This window comes from Urocampus carinirostris, chromosome 6, assembly GCF_059441175.1.
Source record: "Urocampus carinirostris isolate Australia breed hairy pipefish chromosome 6, RoL_Ucar_1.0, whole genome shotgun sequence".
Lineage (NCBI taxonomy): Eukaryota > Metazoa > Chordata > Actinopteri > Syngnathiformes > Syngnathidae > Urocampus > Urocampus carinirostris.
The window spans coordinates 36984663-37002901 of NC_142354.1; the positions used below are offsets into that span (position 1 = coordinate 36984663).

Genomic DNA, 18239 nt, shown 5'->3' on the forward strand with positions numbered 1-18239 from the left:
TAATTTCGGGCCCCCTCGGGCCGGGCCAGCAAATCCAGTTAATTAGTCGGGCTCGGTCCGGGTCGGGTTTAATACCCCTCGGGCCTGCGTCGGGCTCGGGTGCTTTTTTTGGGCCCGATCTTACCTCTAGATACCAGTTTGTCAATAATTATGATTTTCGAAAGATCCCCAAAACAACATAATTTCCTAAAACTTTTGAAAAACAGGTCGCTTTCAGAAAATTCAAATATTGTGATAGTTCTTTCTCATATAATTAAAAAAGAAAATGTCATACATACTGCATTTATTAGACTTCAACGTAAATATTGCAGATCTGGGTTTTGCCATGCTCAGCATTAATGAACAAAATTTACTGGTCTTTTTCAGTGCTGTGAAAAAGCATATGGCAACTCTCACTTGCAGGGCATTATCGCCATCTACTGTTAAAAAGTGTAATTAACCCTCAGTCATTTTTGTTTTCTTGGCAACTTTGTGTCAAGGCCCGCGACCCACTTTTGGTTTGACCTCCATGAGAACATTTTTTTCAACCATGTCGCCCCAAAGCTAAAATGAGTTTGACACCCCTGCTTTAAGCGATGATCAGCTTTGTTCAAATAATAAAGCCTTGCAATTTTTCGTTTGATTTGTAATGAATCCAGAATTGATGGCATTTGTTTTTAAATTGTATTACATAATGTAAAGAATTTCCTCACAATATTTCAATTCTCTGAGACAGTCTGGTGTGTTCCCGTTACCCACAAGACTTCTCAAAAAAAAGGCGAGATTTGACTCGAGCCTACTTTTCTTCTCCCCTCTACAGCACATCCGGGAGTTTGTCTGACAGAACCATGTATCACAGTGGCTAGTGCTGTCATGTCAGCCCTAGACCGCTCTGTGGACCCCTGCCATGACTTCTACAATTACGCCTGTGGAGGCTGGATGAAGAACAACCACCTTCCAGAAGGCAAGTCCCGCTGGGGCTCGTTCAGCACCTTGTGGGAACGCAACATGCTTGTGATGAAGCAATTATTAGGTGAGTGTTTGAACATTTGATGATTCTTGTTGCAGGTTTTTTTTCAACACATTGATATGATTTTGTATGTGTAACTTGAGCAGAGAATACAACAATGAAAGATCTCAGTCAAGCAGAGGAGAAGGCTCAGCGATACTATCAGGCTTGCATGAACGAGGCCAAGATTGAGGAGTTGGGCGCAAAGCCATTACAGGAGCTCATTACGGAGGTGTGTGTTTTAGCAACATTTGCCATCTAAACCAGCCATCCATTCATTGATTGATCGGTTGCAGAATAATTTGATCATACATTTAATTTTTTTGTGTATGCTGATAGCAAGCCAGTTACCATATTGGTTAACATGTTAATTAGTCAAAAAGGTTTTGAGTTTTTTAGGCCAAGTTTTGGTAGTTTTTTTCCTGGAAAATGCCTAGGTGTTGTGTCCCAAGTGGGTGCAGAACTGGTAACACAAATGGCAAGCAGCCAAAATGGGGTAAACTACACAAATAACACACAGAGGGCTGATTTTCAACGGGACCTGCCATTGTTATGAGTCTTTGTTGTCATCCGGATGACGTTCCAGCTCCAGGGGATATGAGGTGAATCGGTCGACTTTGAGAATTAATTTCTGAAGTTTCATGGCACACGGAGTATTTTGCAACATATCTGCATGCTTGTGGAGAGAAACACTACATGAAATAAAAGGTCTTTTATAATCCCTTCAAAACTGCAAGTCTTTTTGACGAGAAGCGGCTTATCTCTTTTATTTTGCTTCTCTGCATCAACTCGCAGGCTGGATTAAATCGTTTGTGGGCCTGATGCGGTCTGTGGGTCGTGGTTTGTTTAACTCCTGTTTTAAAACAATGCAGTTGGAGTCTTGTAATGATTTACAGTGAAACACTATTGGAACATTGAGCGTGTATGCAGAATGCAAGTGGTGGATAGCTCATCTACGAGACATTTTCCAGATACTCTTTGTTTTACACTTGTCTGTCTCCTTTAGCTCGGAGGATGGGCCCTTATTGGACCCTGGGACAAAGACAATTTCCAGGAGGTGCTCCGTGCTGTTTCAGCAAACTTCCGGACCTCACCATTCTTTACTGTGTTCGTCAGTACTGACTCTAAAAACTCTTCCAGTAACATCATCCAGGTGAGGGGCATGTCACAAATTCTGATCTTTTCACCCATGTTGCGTATTAATGCTCTGACGCTAACACAAGGGAATGAATATGCCTCTTGATGCTTGTTCTAATACAGGTAGACCAGTCCAGTTTAGGACTCCCTTCAAGGGATTACTACCTCAACAAGACCGCTAATGAAAAGGTATGCTGTACTGTATTGGTATTTATTACAAATGCTGTAAAATTGCATGGAACAGTATGCATGGTAAAGAATGGTTGACAAAATGTTTGATTACCAATTATAACTCTCACAAAAATATCTGCAATGTTGTGTCGGACTTTAGTATTTCAAAAAACTACATAGATCCTAGTAAACGATGAAAAACACTACTGGCAAGCTAATGAATACCACTAGTGTTGTGGTGTAATAAGTCAGAAAGCATAGAATATTTATGTAGCCGAGGTATTTTGCTGTTATTTCTAATATTTTAACACTGCCCCAATTGCCTAAAGGGCCAGTGTGTAATATTAAGGGCCTCCCATTGGTACAAAAAAAAACTCAAATAAAAAAAAAACTCAAAATTGATTTGAATAATAGGCAAAAGTAGATGAACTATCATACCAATTTTTATCTTTATGAATATTCTAAGGTCGAGAAAATTTGTATTTTATTTCCATAGTGGAATCCATACGTAGTTGCCTTTGACATGTTTGTTAGGCATCTTGCTGCTACACTGTCCTCATTAGTTCGCATTAGACAATACAGTGCCATCTTGCAGTTCACGGATCCCTTAACCTTATCCGCCGTTGCGGACGCAGCTCTGGACAGATTTCTCCACTATTGATTCTTCCTGGCCTGTTTTTGGGTTGTGGAAAAGTTGGCACCAGTGCACTCCTGGATGTTGTCAACCCAGTTCTTTTTTTATCCTCTCCTTCTGCTCCCTTGGGATGTGCCCTGGAGAATTATCTTGGCCAGTCCTGATGATCTTGTGATGTGACGTTACCACTGCAGTTTTCGTCTGCGCAGACTTGACAACAGTTCTTCTTAGGGTCCAATGTGCCTTCTCATGGTGTTGCGCACCGTTTTGTTTGTCACATGGCCTATGTAGCTGATACCTTGAAATTTCCTGTAGCAGAACAATCTAGTGGTCAAATATTACACAAAGTACCTCCAATGATGTGCGTGTTTCATGTACATTTGACAAGAGACCAATATTGTATGGTAAGTAATAGATGATACCTGTCCTGACAGTGTAACTCAACCCTGACTGTAAACACCTATTTGTTACACAAATACATCTTGTTGCTTCCATCTCTAAAATTAATTTCCCAAAACTCCAAAAGTGGAATGATCGTAAAACTATTCAGATTGGTTAATCGATGTGAGCAAGGATTTACAACACTTCATTGCTCAATAACGTTTCTTCATGCACACGCTTGCTTTCTTCTCAGTATCTGACGGCATACCACAATTTCCTGGTGGAGTTAGGTGTCCTCCTGGGGAGCTCTGAGGAGACATCACGGCACCTCATGGGAGAAATTTTGGACTTTGAAACAGCCCTGGCTAACATCACAGTACCCCAGGAGAAGAGGCGGGATGAGGAACTCATCTACCACAAGATGGATGTCAAAGACCTGAAGGTTAATAGAGTACTATTAAAAGACAAACCCCACACAATTACTTTTATGGTACCTGAGAGATTTTCTCGATTTCTGCAGTCACTACTTCAATTAACATCTTGATACATTTGAACATTTTTCGATCCAATAACAAAAGCCTAATCATAGTCGACTATTACAACATTGATCTTATGAAATTATTCAATACCAGTGTTTCCCCAAGTTCTTTAAAACCCCGAAGGCCACCAGGGTTTCAATGAATAGAAAGTCCAACTGACATTCAAACACCCTCATCCCATTAACATACCCACCTGTCCCTCCCTCTCGCTGCACCGATCTATCTGTTGATCACACATACCTACCCTTTACCACTAAAGTTAGAGAGACATATTAGCCATCTCACAGAGTGGCATATATGATTCAGTGTATCCTGTTCAGAGTCTTCCGGTTGAGGAGTTTTTGTCCATCTTGGATGAAATTCCTAGTCTAACCACCAGCCACCAGGCTTCGCCAGTTTTCTGCAGCAGCAACACTGTTTTAAATACAATTCAATGGAGATCTTTAATTTTCTAAAGCTACTTTGTGAAGATTAAGGCTATGTTAATATGTAGACAATCTAAGAGAAGATGCAAATGTGGCGTCATATACCCGCTTTTTATTTAGCGTTAAACTACGAGTGCCTTCAGTGAAACAAATGTGTGATAGATTCTACTGTGTATGCATACCAGACAGCCAGAGTCAGCTGGATCTGTTATTTCTTTTGAACGTGACTCAGCGTGATTTTTACCCTCAAGCATAATGACAAGCCCTTAAATGTTAACTTTAAATATCTTTCTGCATCATACATGGCCACCAGAACCCAGATGTTTTAACTGGTACCTTTCAGATTGTATCTTGTTTGTGGTATTTGAGATGAAACATTTTAATGTACACTATGTCAATTTTTTTGCAGAGTCTGGCTCCTGCAGTAGACTGGATCCCTTACCTCAATGAAGTGTTCGCTCCCGTGTCCATCAACGAGTCAGAGCCAGTGGTCGTCTACGCTACAGAGTACCTTCAGAAAGTTTCAGAGCTCATAACAAACACCAATAAAAGGTAAAAAAAAATTAGATTCTGTGCACTTTTTTTGTTTTAAAGTTTCCCCATGAAGTTCTTAAATGTGCCTGCAAACTAGGTTATATATATATATATATATATATATATATATATATATATAATATATCCTATACATTATGTATTATGATTTGTTTGGCAGTTGACCCAACATTATACAAAGAGTGAATACATACAATGTTAGACTGGTGTCAGGGGAAATAAAGACATAAAATCGTTACAGTTAAACAATACAGTAATAATAATACAATTTGAATGTAATTTGTTTTCACCATAATGTCTGTTTTGCAGCCTTCTGAACAGCTTCATGATTATGAAAGTGGTAAGGAAGATGGCGTCTATCTTGGACCGCAGGTTTCAGGATGCAGAGCAGCGCCTGCTAGAAATCATGTATGGAACTAAAAAGGTTAGCATAAATTCTTTTTTTAATTGTAAAGTTTATTTTGTTTACATTACAAACCACAAATGTAGTTAGTACTCATACAAACCCAAGTTCTTCTTTTTAGGGAACGTGAGTGAATAAGAAGAAGGGGTTCATGCCACAAAAAGTCAATAACACCCCTGAAAAAACACAAAGACAGTCATGTTGTAAGAGACGGGGTTTTGCTTTTCTGCAGTACTACACAGGAAATAGTTTGGCTCTCAAGTGGATTGCTGTTTTTGTAAAGTTAGGAAGGGAGAAAAAATGTCATGGAATAAGTGCAGGCGTACTCTTAGCGTTTATCAGGATGAGATCCTGTTTGTTTTGCTAGCTGGTCAAGCTGCAATAACAAAGACAACGTATGTGTAAATTTTATGTGACAGTGATACTAGAGCTTGAGTTACCACAGTGCTTTCTAGGAAGTCACTTTTTAGACCCATGACATATCATCTACTGTATGTATGCATGCAGCTACCGGTACTTTTGTCTTCTTGACCTTGACACTCATAATGTGGAGAGTTCAAACCAGCATGCGTTTGCCACAATTTAACAGTTACTATTTCTAAATACATCTCAAATGGTATACACACACATACATGCAGATATTTACTTTTTAAACTTACTTTTAAAATGTGGCGACCTCTCATAGTGCCCCCACACGCTGGAAAGAAGCACTACAGTAATGTCGTGTACTCGGAAAAAGGTGCACACAATACAAAATCTAACTTACAGTAATGTCCGGATATTTTTCGACATTCCGAAAAAAATATTCGTATCTACCGTTTTTCGTAAGTCGAATGGTCGTAAGTGGAGGAGCGTCTGTATGGTCAACAATTTTGGTTGTCGACTCCTGCAGTTTTCCATAATGTCCAAGTGATAGCGACTAAGTAGTTTTTAATAAACAGATAAATTAATAAATAATAAAGGTTTCTACTTAGTGGGTTTGACTATTGTGAGACCTTTATGGAAAAACTAGAGATTACTGTACTTTCATTTCATTTGAGGCCCATTTTCAGTTTTTTTTCTATAATTGTGTGGATCAGTAGTCATTATGACATTTTGGTGGTCGTATTGTGGCTAGACCCCTTTTTTCGGGGTTAATATGTAGATTTACAGTTTGGGTTTTAGTTGGAATTTTAATTGGGATAGGTTTAGGCTAGAGCAATCAGTTTCACAAGCTGAGGTTAGGGTAAGCTGCTATAGGTAATGCATTATGACAATGGAATGTCTCAACGAGAGTAGAAATGCAAACTTGTGTGTGTTAGGGTGTGTGCGTGTTTGCGTGTACCATTCTGCAGGGCTACACTGAGCAATGCTCTGGATAAAGCCTCTTGTGTTTGTTGTTTGACAGTGGCTTCTGTTCGTCCCACCTACACGCAAACATACGCGTACATGCACAAACACCCCCACAAAAACGGTCAAACACATTAGATGAATGGACATCAAGGACTAAACAAAAGTCGGCCATGGTTGAAGGCAAACAGGGCACTGTCGGAACAAAGCCTATGTTTACATGCAGGCGATAATATGATTGTAAAGAGAATATTGTATTTCTGGAGCATTCTAAATAAATTGTTTACATGCCAAGAGACAAACGTATAACCCCACACACATGTGTTTGGGCATCATCCAATTGAAAGGTCTGCAAGACATGTATGACATTATTATGCAAATAGACATTGTTTTTGTATTTAACTTATAATGTTAAATAAAGGATGATTTCATGCAGGTCACTCGCCAATATCAACCAATTTCCATGCTTTTTTTCCCCCAAGGATCCAAAGTGAGCACCATTTCTGTGTGTGTTTACAAGATTTGTTTGTACGTGGCTAGCTAAAAGTATAAATTTAAGACTATTTATGAATGGATACAATATATGTGGTATCCGCTTTATATATAATACACACCTGTGGCATTTTTGTCAGGGACAGTAAATAAATAGGAAATCCAACCATTGCACTCGGAAAAGTCGCAGTTGGATATTTGTGCTCGTTTAAATGGCTTTATATAATCTCAATAAAAACAATATTACGTTTCCAATCGAATCATTACCTGCAAGTAACTCTACCCATTGTAACCGTAATCACTTCAAGCTTTTCTAGGGTCATTTCAATGTGGGTGCAGTGTGTGTCTTATAAAGAACTAAGGGAAACCCTGCAAGCTAACATCACTGTTTCCTGATTTAAAAAAATAAAGAAAACAAATAAGTTCAGTGAGAAAAATGTACCATCATCCGGGCCGAGCATTTCACACCTAAGCCTCAGTAGTGCTACGTCTAAATCAGTCCAACCCTCAATAACTATTTTATGGCTAAAAAACATTTACTGCAGCTATATTTAAAAAAAGCGTAAATATTAACCTGATCAAATTGCAATATTATTTATAAATGTAGCCACATTTTACTCACAAATCCATCCTTTTTTCTCTGCTCCAGAATATTTCAATTACTCTGTCATACAGATTATCCTTGTGTTTGAGTTCCATCAAGAAGTTCTTTTATATTGCCACGAAAGCTAATGTTGAAAGTCCAGCCTGTCCTGTCGTATTTCTTGCATAGGTTTTTATTTGGTTTAGGGCTTAGAATGCTGTTGACAAGGGGAGATTTTTCTTCATCTTTTTGTTGTGATACTTCCGTTACCACCCTCCGTTACCGCCCCCTAGCCGGTTATAGTTTGCGAAACCACTGACGTTTTCCTAGGGCAGCTAAAAAGCCCGGACTCTGACAACTTGTAATCTGATTGGCTAATCAAACAGTTTTTTTTTTTACACTTATTTTTTTAAAGGGCCAGCAGAACCGATTGGAAACCCCCTCGGGTAGATATTTGACCCTGGAAACAAGTACCGGTAATGACTGAAATGTGATTGGTTAAAACATGAAAACACTTCTGGAAGCAGTGTAACCAGAGAAAAGCAATGAAAGGAAACAGACAATTTGGAATTATTTGATAAGTATTCATGGACTTAATATAATTAACATCACATAATTCAGATATTTTTTTTGACCAGCAGAGAAGGCCTTGCAGGCCCTGATTTTACTACATGACTATTTTTTTGAAATAATTTTCTTGAGGAATTGCCACTTGTCACTCAGTTGAAATTACTCTGCTGCATGAGTCAAGCTCACCCTATGTATAACTGTCTGGTATATGTAATGATGTCAATCTGATTCTCCCAACTGTCTGACCTGCTGATTTTTCAGAGCTGCACTCCTCGCTGGAAGCTCTGCGTCAGCGACACAGACAGCGGCCTTGGCTTCGCTCTGGGCGCAATGTTTGTCAAGGCCACCTTCGCCGAGGATAGCAAGGCCATCGTGAGTGCGTAAGTGCTCACACTGCGTGAAATGACGTCATTCCCACTGTTCCTTTCCGTTCGGTCTGCAGGCTGTCAACATGGTAGGTGACATTAAGAGAGCTTTTGAGGACAGCCTGAAATATGTGGATTGGATGGATCCTGACACAAAACAGGCAGCAAAAGAGAAGGTGTGAGAACAAAGAACATAGACCAGTTGAGGGAGCTTGTTGAAGCATCTCTACCTCCTGGTAGATAACATAACCCATTTTGTTTTGTCTAGGCAGATGCAATTTACGATATGGTTGGCTATCCAGAGTTTATCATGAACACCACTAAGCTGGACAAAGTGTTCAATGATGTAGGTAAATGCAGACACATTAAAACCAACCAAGTTGCCTTGCCAAAACAACCAAACCTTTTTTTTGCAGTTCGAGGTAGTGCCTGATCTCTACTTCCAGAATGTCATGCAGTACTACAACTTTTCTGCCAGAGTGACAGCTGACCAGCTAAGAAAAACGCCAAACAGAAACCAGTGAGTGTCTATGCTCATCCTAAGGACCACCAAGTAGAAAATCCACACTTGAAGGAATCACAACTCAACTTAATATACTAAGTATTATAACAGATCACTTGAACTAAACACAACGGTCAAGATTGAACTTTATTTAACAGTATTGTATACAAAAATGTGTTGCTCTACTCATTGCGTTTAAAGTATAAGTTGCATTCAGTGTCAAAGTGTAATTCTTTATTTTAATATTTATGAAAGAGTAAAGCTAACTGCTTGACAGAATTTTTTAACATATTCATTTATATTTGTCAACAATCTGGCAAACGGCTTTTTATTGTAAAGTTTAGTAGAAAGGACTCGGGTGTTATTTTAATTTTAACATGCGAACCAGTACAAAATATTGGACAACTGAGGTGTCATATCCAGTATTTGAAATAACGCCGTTATAAATAACGCCATTACGTAAAAATGTAAAATTTATTAATTTTCTTCTATTTTTTTTTCTTAATCTATTTTTTCCCCATTATTGTCTTAATCTCCCCCCCCCCCTTTTAAGCCATTCTTTGCAGAATGTATAATAATAAGTAATGTAAGGAATAAAACAACAAAAACAACCTGAAGAGCTGTTTGGGACCTTCTTTTTAGTGAGCTGAGGCGAAAAAGCACGTTTTCTAATAATTTCCATCTCTACGGGTAAACTCCGCTCAAAATCGTCACTGCGGTGTTTAGTATTTGCCCAGAAAATTTCCAATTTTTTGACATACAACAACTTCTTTTTAAAGTAATGAAAATAGTTACTTTCCCTGCTATAGACTAATTCAGTTACTAACTTTTGTTTGGAAGAAGTTGTGAGGAACCATGACTAATTATTTTTTTAAGGTAACGTGCCCAACACTGGACGTAATGTTTCTTCATTGGTCTGCTTCCGGTTACAAGACATGCATTATGCCAATTCTTTCACATTTTTTTTTAATAAAATCCAAATAGATTTAAAAAAAAAAGCACTTAAAGTCAGCAAAAATTGTTTCATGGATGAGGACTGCATTTTTTTTTTTTAATTATTATTTTTCTTATCTCAGCAAAACATTATTCCTAAAATGAGTGAAATTATTTTCCTTATGGGGTAATATTTTATGGATTGTTTCTCTTCTTTGTCGACATGAATGATTCAAAATGTAGACAAAAAGTAAATTAATGCTCACAATGCGCTAAATTATCTGCCAATCAAGTATGAATTCATTGTTTGCGGTGTGTGACTAAATTGCCTACGACTTTTGTTTATTTTGCAGGTGGAGCATGACCCCCCCAACGGTAAATGCCTATTACAACCCTACAAAGAATGAAATTGTTTTGCCAGCTGGAATTCTTCAAATGCCATTCTACAGCCGCCATTGGCCCAAGTAAGTCTTAAATGTGAAGTCACGTTTACGTCACATATGTGTCGGCTATAATACATTTCATTCAAAATGGAATCACGTGTGAGATTTTAATCTCGTAATGTGGCGGCCGTGCTAATTTTTTTCTTGGGAATATGTCTTTAAAACGAGATTAGTTCAGCACTTAATAAAGCCACAAAGCCCTATGACTACTTTTACATACCATATTTATTCATGTATAATGCAAACTCGTGTGTACGCTCACCCCTAAATGTTTATTGAATACGGCATAAAATTTTGTTTCACTTTTTCTCAGCTCAAACTAGGCATTTTAAGTGACACAAATTGTTGAATATGTTCCTAATTAAAATCATTTATTGACACATATATGAACACAATACTAACAAAAACTTTACAATGTATTTATTTCATGTCCTTCAAATTCATTATCAGATACAACAAAGAGTTGTTTCCCTCGTTATGCTTTTTTGCGTTTATTCGTATTTTTTTTGTACAACTTTTTATTTTCTCCATTCATTTCTGGCACCCAGTAAAATAACTTGATAACAAGGTAAAATGTGCCTTTTCATATGTTCTCTATATCACTGAGGATCTAGTGGTTAGGAATCCGGGCCCTCACCGCCGCAACCCAGGTTCGATTCCCATGACATCCAATGTTATATGGCCAGTGATTGCAGTTATCCGCTCCAAAGTCACTCAATTGGAGAAAACGTTCCATCCAGATTCTCGAGCAACCCTATATGACCCAAACTGTCCAGCAGCTTAACGATGAGTCTTTCTCAGACAACCAAGCATTGAACCCCGTCCCTAAGGAAAAGTCAGTTGAAGTGACAAAGAATTGGTAAATGTGGGCCTCTCTTCTGCTTCAGGGGAGTGTGACTGAATCACTGACTCGAAGCTCTGTGTGCAGTATGCAATTGTGAATGTACGTACGTGCGTGTCGGAGTGTACCAGCTGGTAGGACAAAACATTTCGTGACACTGCAGTTGCAACAGTCTTAGGCTGTTAATCAGGAGACAGGAAGGAGAAAAGGGGAGATAAGTGAACTGAGGCGAACCGAACGAGAGAAAGGTCCCAATATTCATTGTTTTTGGAGTAGGGAAACAATACTATTGGTCTGCTTCCGGTTACAAGACATGCATTAGGCCAATTCTTTCACATGAGATGCCAACTTAGTCACCACAGTATGCATTTGTGGGATCCTAGATGATACAATTAGCTTGTTGAGAAGTTGTTGTTAATGGTGTAAAAGACCAGCTGATCAATTTCATGGGTACATTTTAGAGGTAAGATTTATGGCCCGAGCCCGAACCCGAACCCGAACCCGAGGCAATTTCGGGCCGGGTCGGGCCCTGAAATGTCAGTCATACGGTCGGGTCGGGTCGGGTTCGGTCCTGCTTTTTTTTTTTTTTTTTTTTAATTAATTAATAATGTGTTAAATGTTCATTAAAAATATATACTTAAACTATGTATGGATACTAGACCAAGGAATACTTGTTATAAAATAAATAATTTGGATAAAACGGAGAAGGAGCTGTAATCGCTATTTTTCCGACTCCTATGGAAATTCCTCCCCCCCTCCGATTTTAAATGAAAAAAACAACAATTTGTTTACACCGCGGGATCCAATGCAACCAGGGTTTCATTCACAATAAAAAAGACATTACATACGGATATTATAGTAAATCAAATAAATATTATTTGTGTACAATTAGTTGTGATTGCGGAAATCATAGCGTACAGTGACGTTGGTGACTTTTCCATCCGCGTTAAAAAACGCATTTTGTAAAATACGATCGCGCTTTATTGTTTAAATAAACGCGATCTCCCAATGATTATAATTAGCTCGCTTTATTTTGTTTTAAAGCGTATTATATAGAATATGATCGCTTTTGTCGGAAGCGTACATTGACGTTGGTGAGATTTTCATCCGCGTTAAAAAACGCAATTTGTAGAATACGATCGCGCTTTATTGTTTAAATAAACGCGTTATATAGACTAGGATCTCCCAATGATTATAATTAGCTCGCTTTATTGTTTTAATAAGCGTTTTATATAGAATACGATCGGGGGGGGGGGGGGGGGGGGGGATTTTTCATAGGAGTCGGAAAATGGAACAACACATCAACACCCCCTCAATGAAAGTGCTGCGCTAAAATCTTAAAGGCGTACTACTACTGCTGCTGTGAAATATGGCCCAATGATCAAGTCGTCAAAATGACGGACGCCTTTAAATGTTTTCGCTACCTCAAAAAAAAACCGTCAATGACAGATTGCAGTGCAGACACAGAAATATAAAAGATGTAAATGTTTATACAGTTTTATTTAACTTAGGCCTAGATGTTGTAACAAAAGGCAGAGTTTAATTTGTTATCATAAATCACCCCTCCTTATAAATAAAATATGTAATTTCGGGCCCCATCGGGCCGGGCCAGCAAATCCAGTTAATTAGTCGGGCCGGGTCCGGGTCGGGTTTAATACCCCTCGGGCCTGCGTCGGGTTCGGGTGCTTTTTTTGGGCCCGATCTTACCTCTAGTACATTTTTGCGAGGATGAAATGGCACGAGGCTAGGAGAACAGTTTAGACGAGGACAACAAACAAGTCAAGTCTTGTTTATTTGCATAGCCCTTAATAACAAAGAGTCCCAAAGGGATGCACAGATCAAATACTATTGCAAACTACAGACTATTATGCCACCATTCCCTGATATTGTCAACATAAAATATAGGTTATTCATATGCTATAGAATATAAGTGTGTTTAAAGCTTAGATTTAAACATTTCCACTGAGGTTGCAGATTGAATCTCAGGGGGAAGAGCATTCCACAGCAACGGGGCCCGAATGGAAAACGCTCTCGAACCTGTGGATCTCTTCTTGGCTCTTGGGATCCCTAGTAAACCAGCATTTTCAGTGCGAAGGCTTCGGACCGGAACAAACAAGGCACATAAGTGAAAGGGATCAGAGTAAAATGTGCCCCTTTGACAAATCCTTCCATCAATTGCCACCTGGTCATTTTGGAAGGGGGAATACCTTATACCTGTGCGACCCCTTCTCAAGGTTTCTTAATTTTCCTCATGCTCATGATGTTGTAATTGCGGTCTGTGGAGCCTTTTGAGCCTGTTTTGATTAAGGGGTATCCAAATAAAAATGACTGGACTTGTCTCTTTATCATGGTCATCAACACACTACTTCTTTGTATGTTCCAGAGCTCTTAACTTTGGTGGAATTGGAGTCGTCATGGGGCATGAACTAACGCACGCTTTTGATGACCAAGGTTGGCAATCTTTTGTATTTAACTGTTAAAAATCGGAATCAAATTGTATGATTTTTTTTTTCCTGTTTTGCCTTTCAAGCCTGTTTTATTGCTCTAATACATAATATATGCTGGTGGCACCATTGTTCCAAGAGTTCTCAAAAAAACCCGGCGTAATGGAAAACTAAGTACTTAAGTTAAGGAAGTTAGATGCAAGTAACATACAGAATTTTGAACCACTTGTTCCAAAAATTATATATACATTTGGTTACGGTCATCATTTATTGGCGTTGCAGGTGACGCCTAGGTACATTTAATGATGCAGTAAAATTTTGCAATAAAGGAAGAGAATTTGACAAAGAGGGCAACCTGCGCTCTTGGTGGAAGAACTCATCAGTGGAGGCCTTCAAAAAGCAGACAGAGTGCATGGTGGAGCAATATGGCAACTACAGCATCAACCAGGAGCCTCTGAATGGTCGCCACACCCTGGGAGAGAACATTGCTGACAATGGCGGGCTTAAGGCTGCCTATGAGGTTGGGACAAAAATATTTTTTAACTCTGTTGCTTGACCGAAAAGCAGCACCTACCTGTCAGTGGGATTGTGTCATATTATTGTTTTCCTTCCACGCAAGGCTTACATGAACTGGATTGAAAGAAACGGTGAGGAGCCCACCTTGCCAGCTCTGGGAATGACCAACCACCAGCTGTTTTTTGTGGGATTTGCACAGGTTTGTGACTTGTTTTATATATCAATTTAATATGCTATAATTGGTATTCTTACATCTAAGGCCAATTTGAATTGTTTGCCTGAGTAACATTACTGACTTTTTTGCATAAATCTGGAATAAATAATAAAGATAACCACATTGCATTTATGGTAATGGCATGTTTTGACCAAACACATCACAGTGAGAAAAATTTGTAACATGTTACTTATTAGCAAATGTTTTAAACTTTTCAACTTTCTCAATTGATAAGTATACGATATAGTAAGAATATAGTGAGAAAACATGATTTTGCAGTTTTATTTCTCAGGTGCACGTGTGACCAATTGCATATTGCCAGGAATCTCTTAAAGCAAGACAAATATTTGAAGTGCATAAAAAACATATTTTTTTATCAATAAGAAACTGTAAAATTAGAGGCAAGCACCTTACTATTGTTTATCATTTCAAAAGTATTACTATAAATTATCCCATTTCCTTGGCTTTACTGTTATATATTGTATACATTCCATTCAAAATGCAAATGATTAACCTTTACATTCACATACATTTCTAACAATAAAGAATTTGTAGCCTTAAATACAAAACTAATTAGAAAGGAGAGTGTGCACCCCCCAGTATTACCTACCCAGTTGGTGTGGGAAAACATTTCCAAGAACATCCATTTCTATGTTTTACGTGACTCATCTAGATTCTTTTGTAACAATCTGATGACACCATGGGTCTATTTCACAAAGGAGGTTCAACAAGTGCCAAATCAAACTATGACTTCTGAGTTGCGCCATGGAGATAAAAAAAAACACACAGGAATTTTTTGTTCCAAGCCACAATTTCAGCGAGGTAATGCAAGTCAGCTGCCTGAATGAATAAGAAAAGAAAATAAACTGTTGGCTGAAAGGTGGAGAAAACTCTAGGTTTATAAGGAAAAACCTACTACCGAGCCAGTTCGTTTCAAAGACACTCTTATAATTGTACTGAGTCAAGATCTTAGTCACTTTGCTTTGTGGAACTGTTAGTTGCCCCACTTTCTCCGGTTTGAGTTACCTCTGCTTTGTGAAAAAGACAATATAATGTTTCCCTCATTTTGTGGTTAAAACCAAACTTCCTTTGATAAATGGACCCCATAAGTCAGAATGTCATCAACAGTTTTACAAAGTTAACACGGAAAGAGTCACGAAATGACCAGACAGATTATTTTCTTTCAATCAGGTGTGGTGCACCGTAAGGACCCCGGAAAGCTCTCATGAAGGCGTCCTCACAGACACTCACAGCCCGTCCAGATTCCGAGTCATAGGAACCGTTTCCAACTCACATGAGTTTTCCAAGCACTTTGGCTGCAAAACGAACACACCCATGAACCCCAAGCACAAGTGCAAGCTTTGGTAATGACTCAAAGTGGAACGCAAATGGGGGAAATGACAAAACTGACTGTGGGGGCTCACTGACGGGGAGAACCACTAAGAACCACTTGATGCCAATCAGCACATGTCAAGATTTAACATGCCTGCTTTGTGCAGGTGATTACCCGAATGCTTTTTTTTTAAAGACGACATATTATGCATCTTTTCTGATTTTTTTTTCCAGTCTTAAAAATGTGTCTATGACATGCTTTTATAAGATGTAACCCAAGTATCAGGAATCACTACACACTATTTCTTGACTAACTAAAAATAGCCCGTCAAAGCCCCTGGCTTTGCTCATGCAAGTTAATGTAAACTCCTGCCACATTCTAATGGACCATTGGTCCTTCTTTTTATTGCGCTAGACAATTTTCTTAATTTTCTTTTGTTACTAAAAAGTGCCAACAGCATGGGGGGGTTGTCAGTAATAGATGCAGCACTAAATACAATACACTGTTCATGTGGTGTATCAACACAGTGAACGTCGCTCTGGAATCCGTCCCTGTAAAGCTGCAATGTCACAGACATAGAAATGTATATTTTATGTGAATACTACGTCATGAAGCCAAACTGTGACACAGTAAGTTTTAACTTACACAGACGATGCAGTTATTTGTAGTCGGCCCTTGGTCCCTCAGGAGAGATGATCATGCTAGAGCTGTAGAAACTCAACGGTGATATAAATTAACCCTGTTACGAACCAGACAATTTACTTTTCTTTTGAAAGGAGCAGACAACAAGGCTCACCTGTTTATTTATATTTACTTGGATTGATGAGCAAGCACTCCATAGAACCGACTATTATACACGAGCTATTAAAAAGAAATATTTTTTTATGCTATGTCCCTTTTAAGGACAGCAGAGCTGTGAATGTGCTTTTTGTTTTGGAACACTGGTGTTAGGACTTTTGATGTTGAGGGAATAACTGTCATGTCTGTAAATTTTCTGTAGTACAGAATGGCACATTGAGTGACAGTCACATTCAGCTGCTTTTTCTTATCCCTGCCATCTTTTGTCAGGATTTCCTACACATTTAAAAGCCAACAATTTAGTAAATAGCATCTATTGAAATAACTTATAACATGCTAAATCCTGGGTCAATCCATGACAGTTAAAAATACTTTGTGATTATTACTTTATACTTAAAATGTGTGAAACCCTTCAATGCACTGTGCTTCATTTTACTTTTATATCGGTGCCTTGAGATACAAGCGAGCAGAAAAGAGTTTCAAAACCAGAGATACCTTTAAGATATTTTTTCCGAGCTATGAGTGAACTAATCTTGCATTCACCCAACCAAAATTTAAAAAAAAAAAAAGCCTTTGTGCTTTTCTATTCTACATTCAACTTCATTAATCAATAGTGTTAGGCAGAAACACAATACAGCAAACTTGATTATTCTGGCTGCCCCAAAAGATCAACCAAATTAATTGGATAGCAGCATTAAGCAATGTTGTGTTGGGGCAATTGTGTTTAAAAAGTCCAATGTATCTCAAGGTACCATTCGATTTTATCATTTATGTAGTTTCTATGTGACACTGAATTTGAACGGTTGTGTTTGTTCTGTTTATAGCTGTTGAAATATGAAAGTCCCCTCAAAGAGGATTTAAAAGCCATATACTGAAAAAATAGAATGTCCATTGCACATTGGGTGCGAAGCTCCACTGTTGCGACGGAATGTGGTACAAGACGGTCCGATATTCATTTTTGTGATAATGTTGAGCTGAATTTCAATAGGTAAGTAGCCTAGATGGTAAGGCGCCCGCTTTGAGACTGGGAGGTTCGGGTTCGCGCCCCGGCCGAGTCATTCCTAAGACTTAAAAAGTGGTCGGCGGCGCCCTCTCTTGGCTGCGGCTGCATCGGGTCAGATGCAATCGACATTTCGTTCTGTGTACATTGTTACACAGAATGACAATACAAGGAAATTATTATTATTATTATTATTATTATGACAAAGCCATTATTTGGTTTTTACAGCATATGCACATAATATAACGAAACTAACACCCAAGACCAATTGTACCACTTGAAGTTTTACGTGTAAAATTATTTTGAATAATAAAATGCTTATAAAACGCCCTCTGGCTCATTTTTATACACAAACACACACACACACACACACACACAGACAGACTCGGTATCATTTATCATAAAAAAAAAAACACGTCTTGGGGGGTTAAGTATTTGGTGTAAACGTAGAACCTAATAACTAAACAAAAACAATAAAATAAAGCAACAAAGAAATAAAAGTGATCATTGAGACAGAGCATCGAGAAGCATGAGTATGCATAACATGAATACACCATTGTTGTAGTTTCTTTTGACCTGTTTACTACTTTATATTTCCATACATTTCAACTACTACTTACTAATGATTGCCATCCCCTTATTAAAT

At 38.4% G+C, this 18239-nt stretch overlaps 1 protein-coding gene across 3 annotated transcripts in view; it reads left to right on the forward strand.

The window, feature by feature from the left end:
- The window catches only part of LOC148364725 (endothelin-converting enzyme 1-like), a 38305-nt gene extending 20382 nt beyond the window's left edge, over positions 1–17923 (forward strand). For 2 of the 3 annotated variants that reach the window (XM_088338900.1, XM_088338899.1), the window contains 16 exons: positions 800–1012; positions 1096–1220; positions 1995–2141; positions 2249–2314; positions 3565–3753; positions 4685–4827; positions 5137–5251; positions 8466–8576; positions 8647–8745; positions 8838–8915; positions 8986–9089; positions 10358–10468; positions 13672–13739; positions 14062–14252; positions 14352–14447; positions 15654–17923. In XM_088338900.1, the coding sequence (XP_088195026.1) occupies positions 800–1012; positions 1096–1220; positions 1995–2141; positions 2249–2314; positions 3565–3753; positions 4685–4827; positions 5137–5251; positions 8466–8576; positions 8647–8745; positions 8838–8915; positions 8986–9089; positions 10358–10468; positions 13672–13739; positions 14062–14252; positions 14352–14447; positions 15654–15830 (2033 nt within the window). In that variant the 3' untranslated portion in view covers positions 15831–17923. Of the gene's footprint in view, positions 1–799; positions 1013–1095; positions 1221–1994; positions 2142–2248; positions 2315–3564; positions 3754–4684; positions 4828–5136; positions 5252–8465; positions 8577–8646; positions 8746–8837; positions 8916–8985; positions 9090–10357; positions 10469–13671; positions 13740–14014; positions 14253–14351; positions 14448–15653 lie in introns of those variants that run through there. The other variant, XM_088338901.1, reaches the window with a different exon arrangement.
- Positions 17924–18239: the final 316 nt, after the last annotated feature.